The sequence below is a fragment of the Numenius arquata genome, chromosome 2, assembly GCF_964106895.1.
Source record: "Numenius arquata chromosome 2, bNumArq3.hap1.1, whole genome shotgun sequence".
Classification (NCBI taxonomy): domain Eukaryota; kingdom Metazoa; phylum Chordata; class Aves; order Charadriiformes; family Scolopacidae; genus Numenius; species Numenius arquata.
This window is the reverse complement of record NC_133577.1, coordinates 129410415-129437825: the sequence shown is the minus strand read 5'-3', so window position 1 is coordinate 129437825 and position 27411 is coordinate 129410415. Positions and strand designations below refer to the sequence as shown.

Genomic DNA, 27411 nt, shown 5'->3' with positions numbered 1-27411 from the left:
CCCCAGCTCCCTCAGCCACTCCTCACAAGACTTGTGCTCTGGACCCCTCACCAGCTCCGCTGCCCTTCTCTGGACACGCTCCAGCACCTCAATGTCTTTCCTGTAGTGAGGGGCCCAAACCTGGACACAGCACTCGAGGTGAGGCCTCACCAGTGCCCAGTACAGGGGGACAGTCACTGCCCTAAAACACTCCAACAGCCTTCTTTTTTGATCATTGTGTCTACTACAAATATGTTTAAAAGAGCAGCCACAAAGGTGACAGCCTTTCCACTCGAGTTGAGAGAAGGGAAAAGTTCCCAGTGCCATACAGCAGAGAATGAACCAGATCATCTGTCTGTCCGTCCGTCCATCCATCCATCCATCCATCACATTAGTATCACGCTTGTGTAATAATCCTGGTTATAGAAGACATATATATCTCAAGGTATCTCTTCAGTACTTCCCATCAGATGAGAAATTTATTCGGAACACAGGGAGAGTTATCGGTGAACTTGCTGTTGTGTGGATGCTCTAACAGATTTTTTATTGCGCTTTCCATACCGAGATTGCAAAACCCCAGCCGTCCTAATGCCGCATTTACTTCATCAATTCTTGTGACTGCTAATGCTGACGCTATTCTGTTTGGCAGCCTCCATTAAGAATGGTTTGCCCCATGATATTAACAGGCAGTGAGGCTTTGTGCTGATGGATAAAGCGCGGTGTAAAACCTGATTGGAATCAATCAGAGTAATTGTCTGGATGTGTGGTGGTTAATAGGAAATGTCCTGCATATTATTGGCTGTTTTATATAGCAAACGGATTAGCTCTCTGCTGCCTTTTGTGGCTCGCATCCTCTCCTGAGCCGCTGGGGGAGGTGATGGATCTGCTGGGAGACTCAGGAGACACCATGCTGGCATTGCATCCTGCGTCAGTCTGGGAGACACGGAGCTTGGAGAAGAGCCCTGTATTTTATATTTGTCTCAGTGGCTATTCTACATTTATGTCTATTGGTAGCAACTGGGGAAAGGGCAACTATCAGCCTGTTTCATGACCAATGCTAAGCCCAGGCCAGGGCTTTGAGAGGTGAAGTGCAGCAAAGACCGGGAGCAAGACTGAAGCAGAAGGCCTCTGAGACTTGTGTGTGTTGCAGACTCACACATTGGCAATTAAACACTACATCAAATCCACTCAGGTCAGCCTGATGTCCCCACAGCTGACCTGCTAGTCTGTTTTTGGAAGAAAGTCTGAAGAGAGACCCACCAAGAGCCTATCATCCCTCAGCATCCAAGTGTCAGTCCCAGTTCACCTGCAGAGGCAGCCTGGGAGGAGTGAATGTGAGCAACTTCATGCACAGCACGGTCTGATTCAGCCACGGACCAGAACAACCCATCCTTAAACAGGCTTCTCAGACAACAACAACGCGCTGTGAGATGCCCCTCACACCCCAGGAGGACCTAGAGAGTGTCTGTCTGCTCAGACACTCTCTGATCAGGCAGTCTGGAGCCCAGCTAAAGCCACTGAGGTTGCAGAAAGCAAGTGGATCATAGCACCTGGTGTATTTACATATAAACTAGGAGCAGCCTTGTTTTCCGGCATCCTCTTCTTCTGGGAGAGGCTTAAAGCACATAAAGGTCACAGCTGCCTCATCGAAGCATCTTCCCAGTCACCAACTCAGGGCAGTTCTTCCCAGGCAGCCTCTGGCTGCTGAGGACTCTCAGCTTTCTCCCTAACACAAGGACTGGGCATTTTTTTCCCCTCTTTTTTTGGTGCGTTTATTGTTACTACGGATAATAAATCCTCACAACAGGCAGGGAGATATCACTTGCATTTCATGAGGAAGGGACTCACTCTTGCCTAAGGTTGTGAGTAGTGCCTTTAATTTAAATTCCGTGCCAGAAACTCGTGAATCCCTGGCAAGAGATATTTCTTGCAAGCAGAGCTGCTGATGCTGGCTGTGCAGGAGGGAGGGCAGGCTGTGGCTGGGAGAGGCAAGCTCCCCTTGGTGGTCAGAGCCCTGGGTACCATCTGAAGTGTGGCAGGCTGGGATCCTAATGAAAGAGCTTTTCAAGCACTCATTTCTTTCCTCAGTGAGTAGAATACTATTAACCTTTAAGGCAAAATTATATTTCGTGCCTCTGGGAAGCAGTAACATTTTACCGAGCTGCACTGGGGAATCAGATAAACAATTGTTAACTCTCTCCAGCCCCATTTCAAGGCCATTTCGGGGCGGCTGTGCATGCACGTGTGTGCGAGCCCTGCCAAGTAGCTGAGCAGAGCTCTGTGCTCAGGAACCCCTTGCTGCTGGAGGTCCACTGTCCCCTGCTGCAATTCAGCCTGCATGTCCCAACCTTTTTGTTCAATAACCAGTGTTCAGTTGAACCCATGGTCCTGGCATCTCGGGGCCAAAAGTTCTGCATTGCTATTTTGCCATTTCCCAGGTCTGTGTTGGGCAACAGGTCTGACAGCAGGGGACATGGTTTGTCAAGACTCAAGCCAGAGGACAACATTTATGGTGGACGAGAAGCTCAATGTGAGCTGACAATGTGCACTGGCAGCCCAGAAAGCCAACCGCATCCTGGGCTGTTTCCCCAGCAGCGTGGCCAGCAGGGCGAGGGGGGGATTCTGCCCCTCTGCTCCGCTCTGGGGGGAACCCCCTCCCCAGTGCTGCCTCCAGCTCTGGGGCCTCAGCACAGGAGAGACATGGACCTGTTGGAGCGGGGCCAGAGGAGGCCCCGGAGATGCTGGGAGGGCTGGAGCCCCTCTGCTGTGAGGACAGGCTGAGAGAGTTGGGGGGGTTCAGCCTGGAGGAGACTCTGGGGAGACCTTAGAGCCCCTTCCAGTCCCTAAAGGGGCCCCAGAAAAGCTGGAGAGGGACTCTTGATCAGGGAGGGGAGCCATAGGATGAGGGGTAACAGTTTTAAACTGAAAGAGGGGAGATTTAGATTAGACATGAGGAAGAAAATCTTTCCTGTGAGGGTGGTGAGACACTGGCCCAGGTTGCCCAGAGAAGCTGTGGCTGCCCCATCCGTGGAGGGGTTCAAGGCCAGGCTGGATGGGGCTTGGAGCGACCTGCTCTAGTGGGAGGTGTTCCTGCCCATGGCAGGGGGGTGGAACTAGGTGACCTCTAAGGTGCCTTCCAACTCTAACCATTCTATGATTCTATGATTTATGAGCCTATAGTGTGATACCTCACACAATTGTAGGCAAAGCTGCTGTATGTGGCACTGTTATTAAATGATGCCCTGGAGGTGAGCCGGGCTGTCTCTGAATTGAATATCCAACTGTGTTTAGAAGCTGTTTCACCCAACAAACTGTCTGTTCCATCTTTGACACTCTAGAGGCTTTGACCAAGTCCTGTCCTGCCCTTGCACAGTGTGTGAGATCACAATATATGAAAGATAGAGAGATGCACATTTTGGTGTCAGGGTGTAAGATGCTGGTGCTGGCTGTCATCTCCATCACAGTGTGCTTTGCTCAAAAGGTTCTAAACCTGCCGAGTGCTTGTATCACTTCCTGGGGAAAAAAAAAAAACAAAACCAAAAAAACTTAAGAGGACTAAAAAGTGAGATCCTTCCTTCCTTTGCTTCCCTTTCCCCTCCCTTTCTTTCCTCCTCTCTCTTCCCCATTACTCCATCTCTACCCTCACTTCCAGCCAGTGCTCCCCACTTGTTCTGTGGGTTGGGTGGCCAGGGGTATTGAGGTGGGCTCTGAACTGCTCAAGCCTTGGCAGGGAGAAAGCAAGAGCCACAATCGGAGGACAAAGTCAACACCTTGGGTGGAAAATTAAATCAATGAAGCAGCGTGAGCCAGAAAGCAAACGATGCAACGGCAGCAAAGCTGGCTTCCAAATTGAAATGTGTTTGCTGGGGATTGTCCATCGGCTTGGGGAGTTATTATTTCCATTTCTCTAGTTATGAATTAATTTCTAGAGAACTTAATCATCCCCTCCCTTCTCCCTTCCACAACCCCCTCTTCCCTTCTCCTTCTAATTTTCCACTTGACTGGGGATTCTCTGACAGTGAAAATACAGGCTTAGAGGAGGTCCATGCAAGCTGCTCCATTAGACTGGATAATCTCATTGGAACCAGTGGCTTGAATAATAACACCTTCACCTCATGCGCTACACCAGATTCAAATGACACTTAACACCCCAGGCTACGGGGATGGCTATGGCAGGGGAAGGGGTGGGTCAGAGCCTGCACCAAGTGCCTTTGTCTCCTGGCTCTGCCAACCTACCCACGCTCCTGAGGACACGTCTGCAGTTTGAGATAAACACTGGTCCAAGCCTCCTTTGATGCACCATCCTGAGCTCAGCAGCTCTCTGCACAAGTGGAGCCCAGACCCACACTGTAATCAAGTGATGAAGGTTTTTGCTGTCTCAGTGAGTCAGGGATGAGTGAGGATGAGCTTGCTACAGCCTGTCCCATCTGATGTCCCAGCTTCTGTTTTCCCTCAACATGTTGTGCAGGTTGAGCAGGATGAATTAAGTGGGGCTTAAGCACTTCAGCCTACTGTCAAGTCTGCTCTTTACCTTCACAACATAAACATGTAACCAAGACATTTTATGCCACCATCTCGCTACTTGACCTACACCAGCCTGACTCTAGATCCACCCAGGATGTCTCAAAGAGTCCTCTCCCTGTTTTACAACTCACCAGAGACCACAAACCCACCACTGGCTCTGTTTCTGATGCCTGGTCTTCCCCTCAGTGCCCATTGCCAGACTGTAGTCATCATTCCAGATGCAGCTAAAAACCTGAGTTCAGTCACCAACCTGTAAGACGGCTAGTTTGAATCCAGGATTCTAGATTGGACATTATGGAGTTGATCCTGAAGGACTGCAAGTCCTGAAGGTGTTTCTTGACAGACTGAGAGAGTTGGGCTTGTTCAGCCTGGAGAAGAGAAGGCTCTGGGGAGAGCTTATAGCAGCTTTCCAGTCCCTAAAGGGCACTACAGGAGAGATGGGGAGGGACTCTTGATCAGGAGTGGAGCCATAGGATGAGAGGTAATGGTTTTAAACTGAAAGAGGGGAGATTTATATTAGATATTGGGAAGAGAATCTTTGCTGTGAGTGTGGTGAGACACTGTCCCGGGTTTCCCAGAGAAGCTGTGGCTGCCCCATCCCTGGAGGTGTTCAAGGCCAGGCTGGATGGGACTTTGGTCAACCTGGTCTAGTGGGAGGTGTCCCTGCCCGTGGCAGGGGAGTTGGAACTCAATGATCTTTAAGGTCCTTTTGAACCTGAAGCATTCTATAATTTTTTGATTCTATGATTCAAGTCTAGAAGGACTCTCTTGCTCTTTGCAGGTATAGTTGGGCTCTTGTGCATCACGTACTACGTTGGGAAAAGATGTTTCATGTATGGGTGGGTCATGCCTGAGAACCAACACCATGAAACTGCACTTGAATTCCTACCTCTTTCAGTATCCCCAGCCCTTTCCCACCACCTTACCACACTGGATCCACACTGTCATGGCTTCATAGCATGTGTCAGAGCATTGCTCTGTACTGTCACAGCCAGAAGAAATAATACCTTCTCATGGTGACTCCCGTCACATCCACCAGTGCAATCTGGCCACCCTGCACACCCGGTAGCCTCAGAGTTGCCCAGAGAGGAGCATGGTGTAAGTTTTCTCCAGAAACTATGTGCTTTCAAAGGGAAGGGAAGTAGGAAAATGTGTGTGAGAGATGGACACCTGGAATGTATAACAAATGGCTCTATTGCTGTGTGTCTGACAACCCAGCCTGCCGGAGGTCATTCATGGCACCACAGTAATTTTTCAGCATTTAACCCATCCCTTCCAGCCATGCACGGATGAGGGGAAATTCATACATCACGTGCCGACAGCCTTTTCCTTGCAGCTGGAGCATTAGCTGAGATCCCCAGCAAAGCCACAGGTCAGGGAGTGCTTTCCTGTGCCTCATAGAGTGAAGGACAGGCTCGGTGGGGTATGCCAGGCTGGACTAGGAGCTCCTCGTGTGTTTTAGTGGAGTAGTGCCTGAGGACCACCTTTTGGCTGAATGGTTAAAGCAGCAAAGTGATGAGGTAGGGATCGTTTCTAGGGTCATCTGAAGTCCTGGTCCTTCTGTTTCTCATGAGTTGGTTCTGGGTGGACCCTTGCTCAACTCCAAACCTCTGTCCAGAGCCAGGTTGCCCTCCTCACTGGGTAGACAACCACTGTGGAGGGAGCTGAGGCTGCCTGATGTGGCCTTGGTGTTCAGCAGGGAGAAAAATCTTAGGAGGAGGGGAACAGAGCTTGTTGTCTGACTTTTTGGCTGGAGTGGGCTTGGGACGAGAAGGGCAGTGAGACTGAGATTAAAATAATTCCTGCTCTGTTATTCCTCTTGTTCCTTTGTCCCCCAGATTCCCTTTCCTAGTGCACATTGTGAAGGACCTGAGCTGTGAAAGTCAGGATGAGGCATACTTTGAGTAGGGTTTTTATTGTTATTTGTGTTGGAGTTGGGGTGAAATGCTGACTTAGGTAGTTGGGAAGCTCTAGCTCTGACCAAAACCTTGTGCATCAGTGATGTGAGGGCCTGAAAACTACCATGGAAGCACATTTTATCCTTTACTTATGACCTATGAGACAGTTTGCCTGCTGAAGGCTGTGCATCCAGCTCAGCCTGTGCTTTTCCGTTTCTACGAATAGGCAAATGCCCTAGAGATCAATCAGGAACTTCAGACGCAGTCTGAATCATAGAATCATAATCATAGAATCATAGAATCATAGAATCGCAGAGTCATAGAATGGTTCAGGTTGGAAGAGACCTTAAAAAACATCTAGTTCCACCCCTCTTCCATAGGCAGGGACACCTCCCATTGGACCAGGTTGCTCAAAGCCCCATCCAGCCTGGCCTTGAACCCCTCCAGGGATGGGCCATCCACAGCTTCTCTGGGCAACCTGTTCCAGTGTCTCACCACCCTCACAGCAAAGAATTTCTTCCTCATGTCTAATCTAAATCTCCCCTTTTTCAGTTTAAAATTGTTCCCCCTCGTCCTATGACTCCCCTTCCTGATAGAGTCCCTCCCCATCTCTCCTGTAGTGCCCTTTTAGGTGTTGGAAGGCTGCTATGTCTCCCTGGAACCTTCTCTTCTCCAGGTCTGGGTCGACTTGATGAAACTGTTTACGTGCCTCTCTTCAGGCAGCAAATCCCATCACAGTGATTTCACATCACACGGAGAAAGCCAAGCCTGGGCTAAGAAGTTCCTCAAGTTATTTTTCCCCAGTGAGGCTTAACTGTCCTTGTAGAGTTCCTCTCCTCTCCAGCCAGAGCCGTGGGGCAACTGGAGACCTTCCTTTTGAAGTCTTCATGGTAACGGGGGCTCGATGTAATTCTCTCTGTACTGTCCTGTGGTTTTTTCAAGCTTCTAATTGTACTGCTGCAAAGCATGGGGAAAGTTTGGGCCCAGAGGGAAGAACTGTCTCTGCCAGCAGCAAACACCAGAGCTACAGCACACGTCACTGTCTGTTGGCTCTGCTGCCGGGGGACATGGGCAGATGGATGGAGGAGGAGGGAAGGGAAGAAGCTGAAGAGTGACGTGAAAAGGGAGATATTGGTGAAAGTCAAAAGGAGCAGTGGGGAGGCACAGCCTGGTTTGAGAAACTCTGAGGGATCCCCTACTCCCTGTACCTTTCTGGGTGAAGCTGTTTGGGGCAAAGGGTTTCTAGAGGGGAGGATTTCAATAAACAGCATTCAAAGCCAATCAGTCTATCCCATGGAAATGTTTCCTCTTTTCTTGCTATGCTTCCCCAAGTCAGAACAGCAGATGCTAACAGCAAAAGAGCAATTAAATTACATGCTGGCTGAGTCTGGCAGTGAGTCAGTGATTCTGTATAAGGGGGGACCCCTTACAGTGTCCTTCCCATGGCTTCCCATACCTCCCTGCAAATCTCCTTGAACACAGATGCTGTGCTCCTCGTTTGCAGTTTTCCTGCTCTGTTTGTCCTCTAAGAGGTGAGGCTGAAGTGGCACCAAAGCCTCCCACTCATCTTTTAGAGCTCCTGGGTCTCACTGCGGTCTGGGCAGTGATTCCTGGGGAAATCTCAGGACCACTGATTTGGATTAACTCTGATCTCTGAACAACACACTCCAAATTTTACCTTTTTGGAGGCATGGGCCCCTCACATCCTCTTCACCAACAGATACTTGGCATGTGGGCCACAGTGATAAGGAAAAGACCAAATTCATTTCTCTGGAGTTACTTGAGAGAAGCTCCCATAAAGAATTCAGGGATGGTGTTCCCAGGCATCTGAATCAGGCCATGAACAAAGAGCTTCATCCCCTTTGAACAAATTATTTGCATCAGCCCTTGCAGAGGAGAGCATATAGTAGCGCGGGAGAGCGTAGGTGTTATCTACCCAGGTTCTGGGGAAGACACTCACAAATATTATTAGCATGAATAGGAAGCGCCATGATAGGATGCTCTCTGGGAAAAGTAATTTTGTTCATTAATTACTTGCCTTATCTAGCAACCTTGTTCCCTTTCTCTCGCTTTCTTCTTTTTTAATTTTCTTTAAAATGACTGTAAGTGAATTCAGGGCTGGGAAAGTTATTTTACTGCCTCCTCAGAGACAGAAGCTGGCGTTACTCAGGTAGCCTTCAGCTGAATCTTCAGGGGCTTTTCCGTCTTCATTTGAAGCCCCATCTCTTATGGACAGATGGCAAAAGATGGTTCCAAGGCAGATTCCTGTGTTTTCTTTCTTGCGGACCACCTCAGTGCTCAGCACTGACTGCAGTTGACATGCGTGAGTTCTGCCTGCCGCTTGTGGTTTTGTGCTCTGAGATTCTCCTCCTGCCTTTAGCTTCCAGGCTTGTGTTGTGCCTGGTTAGTTCAGCAGCAAAAGGAGTCAGAGGGCTGTGATTTAAGGGACAGCATAGCAGAGACCCTGCAGCTTCTGAGATGTCCTTTCCTTGTGTCTTTGACCCTTGCAGGAGGTCGGAAAGGGTCAGTGGATGAAGGCAGGTGATACCCACCCTCCCAGATGTCAAAAAGATGTGTTGGCTTTTTTCAGACTGCTTCTGCAGTGGTGAATCGTTTTCTTCCAGGGACCTGTGCATTTCCAGCACAATTGCTGTTAGTCACTGTTTCAAGTGAGTTTGCAGTGTCATATGGGAACTCACAAATGCCACTGTTCGTCAGGGCAGCCTAGCTTCATGCCACAGGTCTCACTGGGATCTGAAGTCAATGAAAGTAGAGTTGCCCAGGCTGAAATGTCACCATCACCTGTAGCCCGAGGCTGGGACCCACCCAGAGCCAAGTCCTCACCCCAAAGTTGTCCAGTTCCAGGGGTTGACTGATGCTGCAGAGCTTGTTGGGGTTTTTTGAGGTCTTTCTGAATACAATGGCTGTCATGGGAGGAGCAGAGCTGTCACGCTGAGCAGGACTGGCTGAGTAGTGTATTTTCTCACCACCTTCCACAGACCCCCTCCCTCCTTTCTACACTCTCCTCCCCCTGTGCCAGCAAACAATTTCCAATTCTTCATCGCACAAAGGCTCCAAGTTTCCAGGGATTTGCATGTGAAATGCTCCCGTTCATCTCAGGCTTGAATGAGCCATCAAAATGCTCATCAGGGATCTGCCTACAGAGGCACACACATGTGTACACACAAATGGCTTGTCTGTGGCTGCACCCCAGCAGTGTGTGAGCTGGTGTGGTCCTTGGGCCACCTCTGAACAGGCAGGGGAGCAGGTTGCATATGATGGCCCAATCCAGGACCCCCCAGGCAAGATTATCACGGACAAGACAATCTGCAGCTCTGGAAACTTGGGGAGGGGGGCGAGGGGAAGGAGAAGGGGCATGAAATCCCCCAAAGCAGGGGGAAGCGATGCTGTTTATGGAGCGCCTGGCTTTGTAGGGCAGGAGATGGAGGAGTAAATCCCTTGCACCCACGCCCCGCGGGGCTCCAGGGGTGGGCTTATTCAATTGCTGCGACAGAGGGAGGAGCCCACCTGGGGACAGAGATAACGGGCGGGCGGTGGGATTGCCGTTCTGCAGCGTAAGCCAGGAGAGTTATCAGGGCAGAAACTCGGCTTCTATTACCATGCATTAGAATAGATTAGCAGGCAGAGCAATTAGCATCCTCACTCTATTTGGCAAAGTGACAGGGTTGGTGGTGGAGGGGCAGGAGGCATGCAGAGGAAGAGGCAGCTTTGGCAGGGTGGCATTTCCCTCTCCAAACTGCAGCCCAAGGATGGAGGGGACTTCTGGTCTTTCACCCCAGGGCTGTCCCCACTGGGACATTGAAAAGGGCAGGGTGGGAGTCAGCTTTTGCTAGTGGTCTGAAACTTTTTGTGGCTCATGGTCCCTGAAAAATTGCCCTGGGGAAATGCAAAGCTCCAAAAAGTTAATTTCAGCTTCCTTGAGTTACCTTTTCCGTCTCTCTTTGAGAGAATCCACAGACCTCTGGGTTCCAAAATATCACCAGTTAAAAAACCTCACTTCTTTGTCTTTCCCAGGCCACCCCAATGGCCTTTTTCCCATCTTTTCCCACACTCATCTTTGGTGCCCAAAGAGCAGTTTTTTTGGGGAGGTTAGAGGCAAAGATGTAAACAAGGGTCTGACTTCTTCCTCAGACGCATATGAATTTGCTGAGAAAACTTCACCTCCTCTCACCTCCAGGACAGGTTTCCCAGGAATGATCCCATGCGTGATCTCAGGTTGGATTTGTCCATTTTTTCCTGCAGCATCTCCTGCCTTTCTGTACTGAATGGAGTATGCCAAGAAGCGGATAAAATTTAACTCCTTCATGCCAGGGAGAACTGAATTTTAGCTATCCTCTGGCAGGGATGGAGGGCAACCTGGCGTCCAGAAAGAGTAGACAGGGTGGGATGGGTATTTGCCACATCACCACATAAAGTTTAAGGCCAATTATGTCTATGTCTCGACATTTATGGCATTCCTATTCTTAGGACCCCGAGGGAACCTGGAAATGTCAAAACATTGCTGAAACTGACCTTAAACTTTACATGCAAGTGGGACTGAATCTCCTTCCTTTTCCTGACTCCAGCCAGAAAATTGCTTTGGCTCCAGCAGGGGGAAAGGCAAATTTCAGCTGCTCCCTCCTTCCCCAGCCTTGCTCCCCCCTTGTGATAAAACCATCACAGGAGACACAAAGCTGGCTTTACACGTTGGTCAGCCTGTGGCTAAAACAAACCTCTTATTATGTCCCCAGATCCCTTTAATTGCTCTGTTCCTGTCTGATCCTTCTTTCCAACTGGGAAACTAAAAACTTTTCCCCAATAAAAAATGAAGCTGTCGTATCACATCTCATCCTGAAAGAGGGACCAGGCTAATGAGAATCGTTCAGACCATCACAGCCCAGATAGTTTGAATCTCCAGAGCCTCCTGGAAATTAATGTCTCTCTGCGTCCTGCAGTCCCTTTCCCGGACTCCTGTCCCCAGCCCTGGTTGAAAATGTCATTAGGAGGGTTTGCACTTGGCTTCCACTGAGCTCCCTCTGCTGACCACCTTGCAAAAGGCATCGTCGACCTACCTGGCTGGTCTTCGAGTAGATAGATGTTCCTTCTGGCCTCTGAGCAAGCACTTGGGGCAGAGCAGGGACAGGGAGTCTTGGGCGACCCTCTGTGCAATGTTTGTGCTGGGAAGGCACACTGAGGAGACAGGTAGGACATCAAGTGACCCTCGTCCAGAAGCTGCTTGGCTATATGTAGAGAGAGGAAAACCAAGTGATGCAGTGCTATCAGAAGTCTCCCTGTAACCTCCCAGGCTCTGTCGCCTGTCCCAGCTTTGCCCGAGACACAAATGCTGGTGTGGTACAAGACCGAAGACTTTGAGGAACAGCCATCCTTTCTGTTATTTCATTTTGGGGGAAGTGACTCTTCCTCTCAGGGGCAAGGAGAGCTGCTACTGGCCATGCCACTAGATTTCAGATTCCCAATTTATTGGTCTGTACTGAGCTGGGGATGGGGGAGCCTCTTCAGTTTGACCTGTGTAAGCCACCTACAAGTGGAGCCTACCTCACCATGGGCTCTTGCTGGGCTGGGAAATCTCAGATTTCCCCTTGGAGATAAAGAGATCGAAGAAATAGAAAATCTGTGTCTCTAGTCCCGTCTGGCTCCAGGACAGCTGGGGCCACCTGGGCTTCTCAGGGTCTTCAAACTGAGACCTAAATAGGATTTCCCTGAAAGTTTCCCTTCATCCCCTCTACCTTCCTCCATGGGAATCTTCCTGAACTTTCTCCTTGGATGTGTCTATCGAACACATCTTGGCAGAGACCACCGGAGGTGGCAGAAAGGTTAGACCTCGCAGTGTGGGAAAGGATGGAAGAGCTTGTGGTTTGGACCATGGGGGTGTTCACACCAGTCCTGTACATCGCTGTCCTCATGGAGAGTCTGGGACATGCAACCTGGCTTCTGGACCCTCTCCCCACATCCTCATCCCTACTCCAAGTCCACATTCTCTTTGCCGATATCCTATTTCCTGTTGGTTGGACATGAGAAGATTAGGAGACACATGACAAACCTTGTGATAAGAGTCAAGGAGACAGACAGACAACTTGAGAAGGAGAGAGGAACAAAAGACGGATGAATTTAAGGGGAAAAGCTAAAGAGACATCAGAAAAGCATGGCCAACCATGTCCAAACATAAAAACACAGAACTGGGAAGGTGTTAGGACAACAACTCCAGCTTGCACAAGCTGAGGACCTCGGTGTGAATGACCCCAGACCACAACAAAATGTTGAGCAATGAACAGATTGGGGAGGTAAATCCCAACAGTGAGGCTGTGTCCCATCAAAATGTTCCATCCTGCTCCAGAGGCCTGTCCTTGCTGGTGTGAATGGGGTGTGCACTGGTTCCCACCTGCCACCTCGAGTTTACCAGCACTGGTGGGAAGGGGTGTAGGGAAAGGGTGGCTGTGATTATTCTGTCAAAGGGTGAGTGAATTTGTCCCCTGCAGGAAATGTCATCGTTTGGAATCAGAAAGGAAAGCTGAAATGTCAAAACCTTTTGCGAAACAGTGATGCTCGTAAATTACCTGTTTGGAGGTGGTGGAAGGGTATCATTTCGGTTTGCTGAGCTGACCCAAACCATTGAGCTGTCTCTCATGCTGCTCCCCCCAACCTTTGGCATCAAATACAGATGCTTCATGTCCCTCATCTTCCCTGTGAGCCCACCTCCCTGGCCAGATTATGAGCCTTGCAATGCAAAACCAGCTAAAAAAAAGCTGCTGTACATTAAATTGTGAGGCTTCTCCTAAAAGGATTAATTTGTTTGGATTTTATTTCTTGGATTTCTTTTTTTTTTTAATGGTAAGATTATTTTTTTTCTGAATAAAAAAAATGTATAATGTGCTAATTGCCATTTGTAAAAAAAAGCCTCTCTATTCTGAGTAAAAATGTCTGATCAGATCCAATCACCACTCTTTTGTCTTGAAAATTGTTTTTAATTGACAAAATTACAGATAAGACCTTTTCCATTGCCAGAAAACTGACTTTTTTTTTTTTTTTTTTTTTTGTGAAATAGAATAGTTGGATATTTTAGTCTGCTTCTGGGAAAAGGAAGAAAAAAAATAAAGAAAACAGAGAATCAAAATCTCCTTTTTCAACAGCTATGGATATAAACAAGAAAGGCTCTGTCAGGACTATATGCTGTTCTGTGACTGCATTATTTCCACCTCCCCACAAAAGAAAAGAGGAAAAAAAGGTTTACAGAAACTTCCTCCTTGGCTTTCTCCTCCCAGGACTATTTATCTCTGCCTATTTTGTCCACTCAGGGTGTCAGTCTCAGTTAGTTTGGTCTCCAGCAGGGACCACCAGATCTGGCTAATGGTGTGAATTAGCAGAACAACTTTCCACCTCTCCCCAAAGCCTTGTGGCCCCAGGGTGCCGCATGGGTCTGTGGAGCAGCTGAGCACCTCCGACTCTGCAAGTCCAAATTATAAGAGAAACTCACTGCATGATCTTATCAGGGTTTTGCATGTCTTGGAAAATAATTACTACTAAAAAGGCCAGGTACAAGGGCCATCGTGCCTTTTAAATGCATTTAATTTGCCATCACAAGCGATACGAAGGGCTGCCTTGCTGGTAGGTATGACCAAAGGAAAAGCTCATGGGACTGTGAAGTAGTTTGACACTAATGAATGGCCAGGGAGAATGCTGGACATCTGGGTCTGTAGAACTCTTGGTGCAGTGTGCGTCTCCATCCTGGTGCAAGAAATGGGAGCTGCAGGGGTGCTCTGGCTCAGGTCCTAAGAATATCTGCAGCTCTGCCAACATCTAGGCGCCCTGCTTGGGAGCAAAAAGCACACCAGCACCTTCTTCTCATTTCCCTCTGCTAAGAAATCAGGAGTCTCCCAAAGCAAACTCAGGCATATCAGGCAGTGGTGGGATGGAGAGACGTACAAGAAGTGGGAGGGGCAGACAAATATTCCCCTTGGAGGCACTTGTCCCAACTCACTGCTCTCATGAGGGATGGCCTCAATTAACACCTACTTCTTGGCATCTTATCTCCCCTGCTCCCTTCACTCTGCAAACAGCATATTTTCCCCAGTTTTTTCCTCATCCCTAGCCCCTGCATGGTCCTAAGAGATCTTCCTATTTCAGTCACCTTCAGCCTCCCGAACCAAATTCCATCCCCAGCAGATGCTGTGATCACAGCTGCTTTATCACCATTAGTCCAGGTCCCATGAGGTCTGGATGGCAAAGACACAGCCCCAAGATGGGAGGAAGGGGAGGTGCAATGCTCCAGAGAAGTACGAGAGTGACTTTTCAGGGTAAACTGGTGGGGTGGGATAGGGATGAGGGTCTGCAGGACCTGCATGGTGAGGGTGCAGCAAGGTTAAGGACCCCCCACTATGCTGGGCATGCAGGAAACAAAGATACAGCCAAAAAGAGGCAAGATGAAAAATAAAGATAATGGGGTTTGGCTTGTTGGGTTTTGTTTTTTTTTTTTGGGGGGGGGGCGTTGGAGTTTATTTTTGTTGATGTTTTTTCTACCACAGAATGGTGGAGATGTGTCTCCACTGAGAGGCAAAGGCAGGTGAAAGCACGCACATGACACACATGCCTTGTGTTAGGCTGGAAACCCTGCAGTAGCATGATCTGTTTTCCATGCTGTGCATAGGGAAAATAAAGAGTTTGCAGCTGAAGGAGAACCCCATTTGACCCTTCTTTTACCTGGTCTACCCAGGTGCATGGAGCTCTTGGATCTGGGCTCAGCCTGTCCAAAGATTTCTGGGCTTCAGATTAACCCTCCCAACCTTGGACATTTAGGGACAAACCCTGGAGGTGGTGGAGTGAGTCTGGGCTTGGTTAGACCAAGCCCTAGCCAAGGCAGGAGAGCCCTTAGCATCTCATTGCAGAGGTGGAATAGCATCTTACCCCTCTGCAGCTGGTGTTTGCAGAATGGACTCCAGCAGGTTGCTTTAGGTCCCAGATGGCAGACCTGGGATTTAACCATGATCCCTTGGGTCGCAAATCAGGACCTTCATCTCATTCTCAGGAGACCTGGGCTTTGCTCTGCTCTCTGACACGCATACGTCTATGCCTGACTTTCCTATCTCTGAGTGGTGATGTTTCAACCTCACAGAGGTGTCGTGAAGTTTAATTAGCTCCAGGCAAAGCCCTTTGAGATCCTCAGATGAGAGATGCTATAGAAGTGCAAAGTATTAATTTAACATTATTAAAATAATTGGTTAGTGGATAGTGAACAGAGGGTTAGTGTTAGTGGTATTTATTCTTAATGGGAGATGAGGAGGAAATAACATTCCTCATGGTTCAGCGGTAGAATGGGTTTCTCAGTGTTTGTGTTAATGCTTTGGACAGAAGCAGGACACTTGCAATTGTTAAGGATGCAGCTGATAATGAAATAACAGGTGTTATTAAGACATACAGAGAAGTGCCGTGTCTACACCATAATCTTATGCAAATAAGTTCAGGAGTGGAATATGCTCTTTTAGGTGTCTTAAGTGTAATGTGATGCCACTGGGTGGGAGTTACGCACCAGCTAATTATAGCATGAATAGCACTGAATTAGGTTATATGGCAGTGGAAAGTGATCTCAGCATATTGACAGACCCAGCATGTTAGAGTCACTGATATTTTATTAAAGCGAAACAGTTATTGGCAGTACAAGGTATTTTTTTTTTCTGCATAAGCCGTAATAAACACACCAGATGAGAGCGTGGCGGAGTCACCGCAACCTCTCAGGGCCTAGGGTATACGCTGACTCTCAAGGAGAGCCTGGTGTGTAAAGCCACAGGATGCTTCATGTGCTCCAGCTCACAATAGGCAAGGTGATCAAGGGAGAGGAGATGGGGGAAACCAAAAGGCTCTGGAGAAGAGACCCCATCACTCCTTTCTGCATGGATAAACCTATAAAAACCCACTGGCAGGTGGCTCCGTGCCTTTAGCCTTGATTTATGCAGCAGCTGGGATTGGTTACCTGGGATGAATTCAGCTGCTAGCTCAAGGAAGGGGGCTGTGACGTTGACTTGAGTGTCTGAACCCTGCAGGTGACCCAGGCCCCAGCTCAGCTTGGTTCAGCTTGGAAGAGCTGCCCCATCATCAGACTCCAGCATGGGCACGGTTGGGTGTTTTGGGGCTTTTCCCCCCCACTTTTTTTTAAATCGAGAAATTGCATTGAAAAAGTCAAACTGAAAGTCAAAAATTAGGAATTGGCAGAATTGAGGTCACCCGTGGAAAAAAAGGAATAATAATGTGTGATCCTGTAATTAAAGTCTGGCTTGCAGTGTGTCAGTGCAGGGAGCAGATTTAGTAGTGCAGAAGCTCCTTTCAGTCTAATTCCTGAGAGGCTGACACTGCAACCTTAACATTATATTAAAACCAGGCTTAGTTTGGTTTGGTTTTTCATTGTTTCATTATTTGAATGGCAACACACCTTACAACAGGTATCAAGGCTGCAAGACGCATCGGTCTAATATAAAGCGAGCTTTTCGTCTGAAGAGTTACATGTCTTACATGACCAGTAAACAGCAAGATAAGGTGCTGACTATTATATTCCTGCTCAGTGGTGGGGCTGGAAATACAAACCACATTCCGAGGTGCTTATAACCTATACCCATGTGTTGTCCTCCTGTGCAAACATGCTGGATGTATTTGCAACCTACCATGCTGTTACACTTGAAATGAGCCTGGGTATCTGCCCATTTAATTTTAGAAAACCTAGACTTTTCTGTTGTGCTGCAGCCGGAGGAAATAAAGGGGAGGTAGCGGGACATCTTGAAGAATTCGGGCACTTGTGCTTTGACACGGAGTCCAAAAGGGTTTCCTTCCAAGCTATTCTCAAGAGAGAAGTTCCCACGCCCTGCGGAGCTTTGATGGGATTGCTGTGTCTATTTGTTTTATAGAAGTGCTTACAAAAATCTCAGGTCTGCATTTTGCTGTGCCTTTCGTTCCGCGATAGGGGACTTACAGTTTGGGGAGTAGTTAATCGTCTGTCCGTCCAACCCTCTGGAGACTGCACGTTTAAAATTCCTGATCCAGCATGTGGCAGCACTAAAGGAGACTTAATGGGATGAAGACTCCCAGGGAACGGAGAGCGGGAACTGCAGTGCTGCTCCTGCTCTTGCAAATCTGCAAAGCAAACTGAGAGCATGCTGAGAATGGCAGAGATCTCCCTTTATGATTACTGCCACTGGAAATACAAAACTTTCCTCTTCCAGAAAGATGGGGCAATTTGAGTTTGAAATTGGGGTGCTCATTTTACCTAGTGCCAGCCACTAGAGAGAAGCCAAGCCCTAAACTTTTGGGCCAGATCCCAAGCTTTGAAATATTCAGGCTCAGCCATATATTGGGTAGGTTTTGAATGGCTTCTGCATGTGTTGCCTTAGATCCCTGTCTGCCAATCCCCACGCATATAGGCACAATCTCTGCTCCAGGGAGCAAGGACATTGAGGGGTGATCTTGGAGAAGCCTCCTCCTCTAACAACTAAGACTCCGAAGTCTGGGAGTGGGTGAATAATTTAACATCCGCACTCAGTCTTTATAGCTGATTTTAATGGGGGGTAATAGCACTGCTAATAACAAAATCCATTGAAGGCACCCTGTGCAAGTCCATAACATTAGCTTAATGGCAAAAGGTAATTGGCATGCAGTTGGAGCTGTCCTTTTGTATTAACCCTGTGGATTTCTAGGCAGACATCTTCCTTCCTTGAAGCGATGGCCTTGGCAACACATGTGGAGTAAAATACAGATGTGTTTTCAGCTAAGCACATGCAAATCTGGATTGAAACAGGGCGCACTGCTACCAATTCACATTGCTGGCTTGTGTTCACACTGGACAGATGAGACAACAGACAGTGACAGTGCTGAAAGCAATGACAATTAGTGCGTGGTTTAAGTTTTGAAGGCTTGTGCAGCCCAGCTGCCGTGCACCCACCAATTTTACTGAACTCTCACTCATTGGGAGCACCAGAATATTTAAGATTCAACTCTGGGAACCTCCGGTCAGGCACTTGCAAACCAGATGCCAAAATACCCTCAACCTGACTGGGACTACTTAGCAGCTGCTGGGCAATGGATTGGAGGGCTGCCCCTCCAGAGAGCTACCAGCAGCCCGGAAGGACCACAGCAGGGCCAAAAAGCATGGACTATGCACAGCTACTCTAAAAGGACATCTTGGTGTAAAGGACATCTTGGACAGGACAGTTTTCTGGGCTGCCAGGGGAAGGTTATGCTGTACCAGTGATGTGGGCAGAGAGACAGAGCATCTCTAGAGCTGTGCATCCTACCCAAGGGATGGGGCTTTCACCCAACACCCTTCCTCCTTCCATGGTGTCCTTGCAACTCTCCAGTCTGCTGAGTGATGCCACGGCTGCCACCACTGGAGTCAGAGCACTCCATGGCACCAGTGTGGTTTTCCAGCTAGTGCGTTCCCAAAGGGTACACTGTTGACTTTCCAGCAAAAACCATTGCTCCTTCCATGTCTGAGATTTGTCCTCACCCTCACAGCCTGGTTTTGTGTTAACTCTGTCCCTCTCTGTTCCCTTTTGCTCAGGTGCACCAGGAAGGAGCGATGCGAACGCTCCAGTGAGCCTCGGAGATTCGCCTCGGAGATGAAGCAGTGTGTCCGGCTTACCGTGCATCCCAACAACATCTCCGTCTCCCAGTACAACGTATTGGTGAGGAACGTTAATCCTTGTCCCCCTCAGGTTTAATCTGCCCATGCAGTTTGATAGACCCAGGTATGTGCCACCTGGGTTCAGCATGAGTGGGAAGGACCGGCAGCTCCATGCATGAGGTTCTTCAGAGCCCATTACCTTCCCCAGCAACTTTCCTGGCAGAGAGGAAGATTTGCCATGGGAGGACATTTTGGCCTTGGTTATCCCCTGTCTAGAAGAGTGGAAGAGGTTTCCCTGTTTTCTGTGAGGAGCTGAGGGCAGGTCTGAAGGGACTTTGTGCCCTGCAAATCCTGTGTGTATACAGTGTAGTTGTTTACTTCCTTGGGAGAGGGTTTTCTGTATGGCTGGGCATGGACTTTAGGCAAGGGACATTACCACACAATAATGAAATGACCTTCTAGGATAAGGACAAGTAAGGGATACCATATTTTATTTCAATAAGCTCCAATGTTCTATTGCCTTGTGTGGAAATATGTCTTTCTTAAGCCACCAAAAAACTCCACCCTGCTGGAGATCAACTACTTAGTATGTGGAGCAGAGAGGATGCTGTGCAGAGGGACCTAAGGCTGCCAAGGTTCATGTTCTGAGCATGAAGGTTCATGCTCTCTTGTGACCTTCTTCAGCACAAAGTTTAGCCTTTATGCCCTGGAGCTACTCAAGTCATCAACCAACAAAGCCACACGGTGAATGCTGGTAGAGCAATAGATGATCGTTTTCTGGACTTGAGACAAGAAATCTCTGTTGAAGATCTAACCAGTTTGTGGTTTATCTCCTGACTCATGACAGCAGTACCTTATGTGGTGAGATCCCAACACCCTCTGAGAAAGAGGCAGAGACCTATTTCGTTCAGGCTCTGTCCTTTTGGCCATACTAGTTTGGGTTGGAATTGAGTTGATAACTCAGGCCCTAAAAGCTCCAACTCTGGATGAGTTGTTCACTAGCCCCATACGCTGAAAGGTGTAAATGGTGTTGCTCAAGATGCAGCTGCCAGACATCTTCCAGGTGACAGATTTTGGAGTGCTAGGATTTCTGCAGGGCTAATGAAATCGGCCTTTCAAAGCCTGTATGTCCAATCATTGCTGCTTTGTTTCAGCCTCTTAACTTTGCTGTGACTTTACTTTCCTAGGCTTCAAACAAAACTGATCTGAGACATCTTGAGTCCTTTGTTCTTCTGGGAGTTCAAGGTTTCTTTTTCTTATTCTCTCAGTAGTTGTTGAATTCTTTCATGTTGGAATAAATCCTGGGGGACTAGCTGGCTCAGGGCGATTGAAATTGATAACAGAATAAAAGACCTTTACCTCTAGGTTACTCTGGCAGGGCAAGTCAACCCAGAGCTGCTGGGATCAGAAGTTGCCATTATCTGACTGTTACCCAATAATCTGCACGAATATTTCAATGGGAGGCTCAGCCCTGTCCCAGACAGACTGGTGTCCCAGCTCATACACAGCCACCACAGATAGTCTCTTGGCAATTCAGGAGGGGGGCACCAGAGAACAAACGGCTGGTGGCTTCCTTACTGAGTCTCACTTGAGTTCTAGCAGAGGGTCAATGATACTGCGTTCTCATCCACAGAGGCAGAGAAGGTATCTGAGTGACCAGACAATCTTTTAGACTTCGGGTACTAACAGGGACTTAGAAAATTGTATCTGAGTCTGTTTCAGTCCAGGGCTGCTACTTTGGGATCTCTGAGAAGAGATACTTGCTGGAAGAAGAGCACCTCCAGAGCAGGCGCGTGGGATGTAGGACTTCTTGTCTGTTCAGAGCCTGCGCTGGCTCATGATGTTTGTTGCCAAGCACTACTGATCTGTCCATTGGTGTCATCTTCTGCAGGGCCCATCTTCATTCTGCATCACCCATGCTCAGACAGAAATACTTGTTAAGCAGAATAGTTTCCCCTTCTCCATTTCTAGCAGTGTATTAATGACCCTGAGTGTTAAATCCATCCAAATAACTAAAGTTTTTTCCTACTCCCCATCCAAGACCAAAAAAAATAAAATCACCTTTTCCCGTTAACATTCCCATTGCCCAAAAATGAACATACTCCCAAAAAGACTTTATGTCAGCCAGGGCTAAGGCCTGTCTGCTCAGCCTTTCTTGCTGGTGGCACCTGGTGTGAATAGCTCCAAGCCTTCTCTAAGTGAGGAAAACATGGTGGAGGGGAGCAGTATGCATTATGTTATGTTATCATCCTCTCCTGTTTTGTCACCTGGACTGACCTCCTCTGTTCTTTGTGCTGGTAGAAAAAAACACTTCAGCATGCATTTGTGTCTCTTTTTAGTGACTGTCACCTCAGATGGGGCCTCAGCTAGCTCATGGAGGAGGCAAGTGTGGACAGCACCTGCATTTGTGCCTGCGTCAAGTGGCTGGCTCTAGTGGTTGGTCACAAAACCTCCAAATTTATACTAACTAGTAGGTCATCAGCAGGTGCTAGTAGTACCCTGAGATTCCTCTTTGTGTTAAGACATTGTCTACTGGATTGGGCAGGACCCTCAAGCAAGTGGTGCAGAACCTTAGTTGGTCTGGGAAGTTAGCAGCATGAGGGGTCCTCCTCCAGAGAATAAACATGGTGGAAACCAGCCATGAGATTCCTTCCCTCATGACCATGGGCAATGGCATAGCAATGCCAGTGGCTGTTGTAAACTCTAAAAACATGGGTAATATCGCTGTAGCAATAGGACGAGGGGTATTGTTCAGCATGGAGAAGAGAAGGCTCTGGGGAGAGACCCTTCTCCGGCCACTCCGGCCACTCCGGGGAGTGGCCTTCCAGTACCTAAAGGGAGCTACGGGAAAGATGGGGAGGGACTCTTTATCAGGGAGTGAAGCCATAGGATGAAGGGGAACGGTTTTAAACTGAAAGAGAGGAGATTTAAATTAGATATTGGGAAGAAATTCTTTGCTGTGAGGGTGGTGAGACACTGGAACAGGTTGCCTGGAGAAGTTGTAAATGCCCCATCCCTGAAGGTGTTCAAGGCCAGGTTGGATGGGCTTTGAGCAACCTGGTCTAGTGGAAGGTGTCCTTGCCCATGGCAGAGGGGTTGGGACTCGATGATCTTTAAGATCGCTTCCAACCCAAACTATTCTATGATTCTATGAATTTCTCCTTCACAGCTTTTTTAATGAATGGCAGCCCACAGCATGTCCCCAGGGCCAATTGCTTCTTTGGTGGGATGGGCAGGAGAGGTTTGCTGTGCCTCTAAGAGACATCGTTTCTTTGTGGTGGACTGAAGGCTGTAACTAGACTCTCCTTACACAGGAACTTGGTGACAGAGCGCTCCCCCATCTGCTGATGCTAGGAGAGCAGGCCGTAGAGAGTTAGACTGGAGCGCTACAGTTTCTCTGTAGTCTGCAGAGTGCCTCTTGTGAGTAGTAGTCACCTTCCTCAGAAAACCGCGTGCCTTGGGGCCACCAAAGCCCAAGTCTTCACAGCTGGCCCCAAAAGACTCCCTGCCTAACCTTACACTTGCATGACAGATAGTGAGCACTCCCTCCTCTCCACTGACCCAGCCAGCACTGGGATGCAGTGCTGTTGTCCCTGCATAGCCACCTACCACCTGTGTCGGCATCAGCATCTCATCCCCTTCCCCCTCCGCACACACATCCCTCTCCTGAATCGCTGCTTTCTGTTGAAGGAGGATGCTCTCTCTAGCAAGAGGCTCTTTGTCCAACTTCTCCAGTGTAATTCTCTCCTGCTGACCCAGCTCTGTTGTTCGGCTTAGTATTTTCTCTTTTCTTTTTTTTTTTTCTATCTCTTCTTCCCTCCCTCCCTCTTTGCTTACAGCTGGTCTTGGAGACCTACAATGTCCCTGAGCTGTCAGCGGGAGTCAATTGCACCTTTGAGGACCTTTCAGAGATGGATGGCTTGGTGGTCGGCAGTCAGATCCAATGCATCTCACCAGCTGCCAAAGAAGTGCCCCAGATCATCACAGAGAATGGTGGGTATCCCACAACTCCTCCCTCTGCACCACTTCTCCCTCCTTTCTTCACCTCACACCCTTGTGTATCTCCTCCTGCTTTGTCCCAAAGCAGAGTTTGGTGCACAGGAGCCTGGGGACAGAGTATTCAAAGCACAGGGAGCAGATGGAACACTGTGCTGAGTGCTCATACTATGAGTTGTCTGAATGTGTGTGTGTGTTTCTGTGTGCACCTGTATGCAAGTGTTGTGCTGTGATACCACTACCTGCGTTAAGGTGCTTGTATGTGCAATAGTATGTGTTTTCAGACTGCCACCGAGTGGCAGTTACATATATCTAGCAAAGATGAGAGATGATGAGGGATATTGGCTCACCTTTTGCCCAGGCTGGTGTTATACAACCCAGGGAATGAGGCTGTGCATGCTCTCAGCACATCCCATCCTCTGCAGCAGCCAGAAAATCCTGCAGACCTGAACGATCCTGTCTGCAATTTCATCCTGCTCCTCCCAGATTTTGACCTGTATGCTCAGTTCCTTGTCCCTATCCCTGGCCTTTACTGCCTTCAGCTGTTCTGAGTTTTTTACTGGCTCCCTCTCCCAGAGTGGTCCAGTACAGAAATAACTCCCAGAGTGGTCTCCAAGGATGGACCCCACCCCTCAACTTCCTGCCATTTTTAACAACTTTTCTAGGTACTTTCAAGAGCACCTGAGGCTCTTTGCGGGAACTTAATATAAAAACCTTGACCCTGCTGATCACCCCAAGAGGTGTAGAGAGGGTGCTACTATTTTTGGTTTTGGTTTCTTGTGAAATTTTACGGTCAAATTTGTCTCTGAGGATCCTCAGGCCACAGACAATGAAGTGACACAAACCATCACCATCATCTCTGCTCTCCCCAAGCTGCCCACAGCTGCATGTGCTCTCCATTGCAGCTCCAAAAGAAGCCCCCAAAGGGCTGTTACCACTTTCAGGTCCCACCGAGTTATCATCAGTCATGTTTGCCTACCAAGAGAGATGCCAGAAACTATTTCCTTGGTATGAACATCTGTCCCAGGCCAGGCTATAATCAACCACCAAACAAAAATAGCAGTGGAAGCTGGAGGCAGGACAAGAGAGACATATTTACATGAAGCATGGTTTCCAGAGAAGCTGAGTACCTGCAGCTTGTATCAACTTCTGCAGCTGGTGCTCCACACTTCTGCAAGGACCAAGTCCTCCATGCATAGTGCCAGAAGCTGGATTTGAACCAAAGTAACAGACGATAGGACAAGAGGAACAGGCCTCAGGTTGCGCCAGGAGAGGTTTAGATTGGATATTGGGAAAAATTTCTACACCAAAAGGGTTATCAAGCCTTGGAAGAGGCTGCCCAGGGAAGTGGTGGAGTCACCATCTCTGGAGGTATTTAAAAGCTGGGTAGATGTGGTGCTGAGGGACATGGGTTAGTGATGGGTTTTGTCAGTGTTAGGTTGACAGTTGGACTCAATCTGAAAGGTCCCTTCCAACCTTGACAACTCTATGATTCTATGTGCGGCTCTGTAGCACATCTGATCCCTGGAGCCATCCGATCCTCACATCCTGTTTTAAAATATATGCAAGACGCTGGCAAAGTTGTTAAATATGAAGCGATTAACAGAGCTGTCAAAGCCGGCGGCAGCAGATGGGCAGCAGAGTCGAGCACTGGCAGCAAAATGTGTTTAGTGAAGTGTGTGGTGTCTGTGTGCGTGTGTTATGTGTGTTCCTGTCGGTGGGTGAGTGTGCACGCAGGCATGCACGGAGACAAATTGTCAAGTTTGCTTTAGCCTGATTGATTAATGAATCTTTCAGGTGAGGAGGAAGATAATAGAGGTGAAAGGGGCCGGCCAGGTTGAAGTCGTGAATTAAACATGGGTCCCTTCCCCACCAAATTACTGCAATTACTGCACCCACTCATTACCTGCAGCTGATGGGCTCTGAATAGGGCTTTTGGCATTGTGGGAAGAGGTACCAGCTGACTGCCCTGCACAGCAGTGGTGGGAAAGGGAATGAGGATGTGGTGTGTAGGAGCTGAGGTGCAGGTTTTGCAGTGGATGGGTCTGCTGCGGAGATGGGTTAGTCCTTCTGGAAGTGCAGTGGCTTGTGCATGTCCCTCGTGCTGAGCTTCATTCTTCGTAGCCAAAGGATTAGGTGAATGGACCTTGGGGTGAGTGGACCTGGAATCTCCCTGTTCATGTGGGAATCTCCCTGTTCGTCAGCATTTCCCAGGCTGCAGATAGCAAGCCCCGACCCTGCCCTCACTGTTACGGTACCTATCCTCCTTGCTCATTCCTCCATCCTGTTTTATCAAGGTATAACCTCTCTTTGGGGTCAGGATCTGGAGGTGGCCTTCAGACACATTGTCCTGGATATTGGACCCTATTCAGACATGTTAAATGAGGGTGAGGAGAAAGTAGAACTTTCTTTATTTCCTCAGGAAAGCAGGTATGTTTATCCTCCAGGCAGTGTATGCACAGGCCACCAATGTTTGCGTCCAGCAGTCAAATCTTCCACAGGTCCCTTCCTTCTGGGGACATCAAATGAACCAGCAGCAAGGAAGAACTTTAAGGAGAGTACTCTGTTTTTATGGCCACCTAGTTCCAGACATCTGCATTGTCTCTTTGAGCTTAGCTTTCCTACTTGATAACTTCAGTCACCGTATTTTTTAAATTGGTGAGGTATGGTCTAGACCTGCCGTCATCATCCAGCGTAGACTCTGCTCACAGGTACAATAATTTCCAGTGGTGAAGACATATTCCATCATGCCAGTACCAAAAGAGGGGGGCAGATGAACCAGTTGGAGAACTAGGCTCTAGAAGGATTTTATTGCACTTCCTACAGCTGTTGAGGATAGACAAGCCAAGGTACTGTGGGATAGCTACAGGTTCAGACTGGTGGCTTGGCCAGCAGGGCTTAACTAGGCCAATAAAGAAGTCACACACTGATGTGTCTTTTTTTTTTTTGCCAGGAGACCATCACATTGTCCAGCTTCAGCTCAAGTCCAAGGAAACGGGTATGACCTTTGCCAGCACCAGCTTCGTCTTCTACAACTGCAGCGTCCACAACTCGTATGTTCATTTCTTTTGGTACCTGCTTTCCATTCCACCCTGGATCTGTCACAGAACCCACTGCTGGCTGGGGCACGTGTTCCTCATGCAGCTGGTTAGGTGGACCAGGGGTCTGGGTGTGACCAGTGACACAGGGTCACTTGGGTGATGGTCAGCATGGTGGGATATCTCCTGGGAAGACCGAGAGTAGTGTAGTGATCATTTGTTCTGTTCATGAGCATCCTTTGTGGGAAGGCATTGCTTGGGGACTGGTACATCTTCATGTGTCCCTCAGGGAGAGGAGCATCACATCAGTGGGAGTTTGGCAGGGAAGGGAGTTAAAAGTGAATCATGACCTCAGCAAATGGCCCCCTCATCTTCCTGTTAAGCAGTTGTTTGTGGATGGCTGGATCCTGTCCACACATCTGCACCTCCAACCCTCATCCATGCTGTCAGTCCCACGGATAGGAGCCTGCTCCAGGTGGTTAGCATGGTCTTGCACCCTCAGATCTAGAAAGACAGGAGTTTCTGCATGATGTGAACTGAGCAGTGAACACCCAGTTGATTCCCTCAAAACCATCTTTTCCATCTTGCGAGCTTCTTTCCCACCCTCCACCCTGTTCTTCTGGGGTTTAGCTGACACCCAGGGAAGCTCAGGATCTGCCTCATCAGAACGGGTCTGCAGCTTTACTGCAGAAAGATGCTCTTCCAGCAGGCTGATCCACCCCTGAGCAAGGCTGAGCGGCTCTGTCCCCACCACTGAGCCATCAGAAGTGCCAAAAGCAGATAATTACTGTGGCTTAGCAATTCACAAGGAAAGGAAAATCCTATTTCCGTGTTCCTGCTGCTTTGACAAACAGTGTCAGAAAGCAAGTGTTGGGGGGAGAGCAGGAGAGATGGTGGTGTTAAATATTTATGGCATGTTTTGGTTTCTTACTTGACAAACTATAATACACTATCCATTTTTAATTTGATGTATCAGAGCAAGCACTTGTTTCCAATTTGAAGAACAGCTCGCTGTACCAGAGCTGAAAGTGGATTTGAGTTGAGCGAGATTTCACAGAGACAGGGGAGAGGGTGTGTGTCTGCCTCTTGGGCTGAGCCAAGCTCTACTGGAGGCAATTTTTTTCATTCCTGCCCATTAAAAACCCGGTGGTACATAAGGACCAGGAAAATTTCCACCCCTCCAAGTCCCCTCCAAGGTACTTCAGAGAATGCAGCTGCATGTAGGTCTCCAACAGTGTGAGTGATCAGGAGTTGCTACCATCCGCTCTTTGTTTTGTGCAAAGAGCTCATTATGGCTCAGTTTGGTTGCCAGTGAGCAGATATTGTATTAAATAAAATAAAAAAGAGTGATGTAGGT

At 48.5% G+C, this 27411-nt stretch overlaps 1 protein-coding gene across 1 annotated transcript in view; it reads left to right on the top strand.

Moving 5' to 3' along the window:
- Positions 1-27411, top strand: part of PLXNA4 (plexin A4) — a 444814-nt gene that overhangs the window by 306704 nt on the left and 110699 nt on the right. The window contains exons 5-7 of the mRNA XM_074168893.1: positions 18958-19081; positions 22860-23013; positions 25970-26069. Of these exons, the coding sequence (XP_074024994.1) occupies positions 18958-19081; positions 22860-23013; positions 25970-26069 (378 nt within the window). The remainder of the gene's footprint in view (positions 1-18957; positions 19082-22859; positions 23014-25969; positions 26070-27411) is intronic.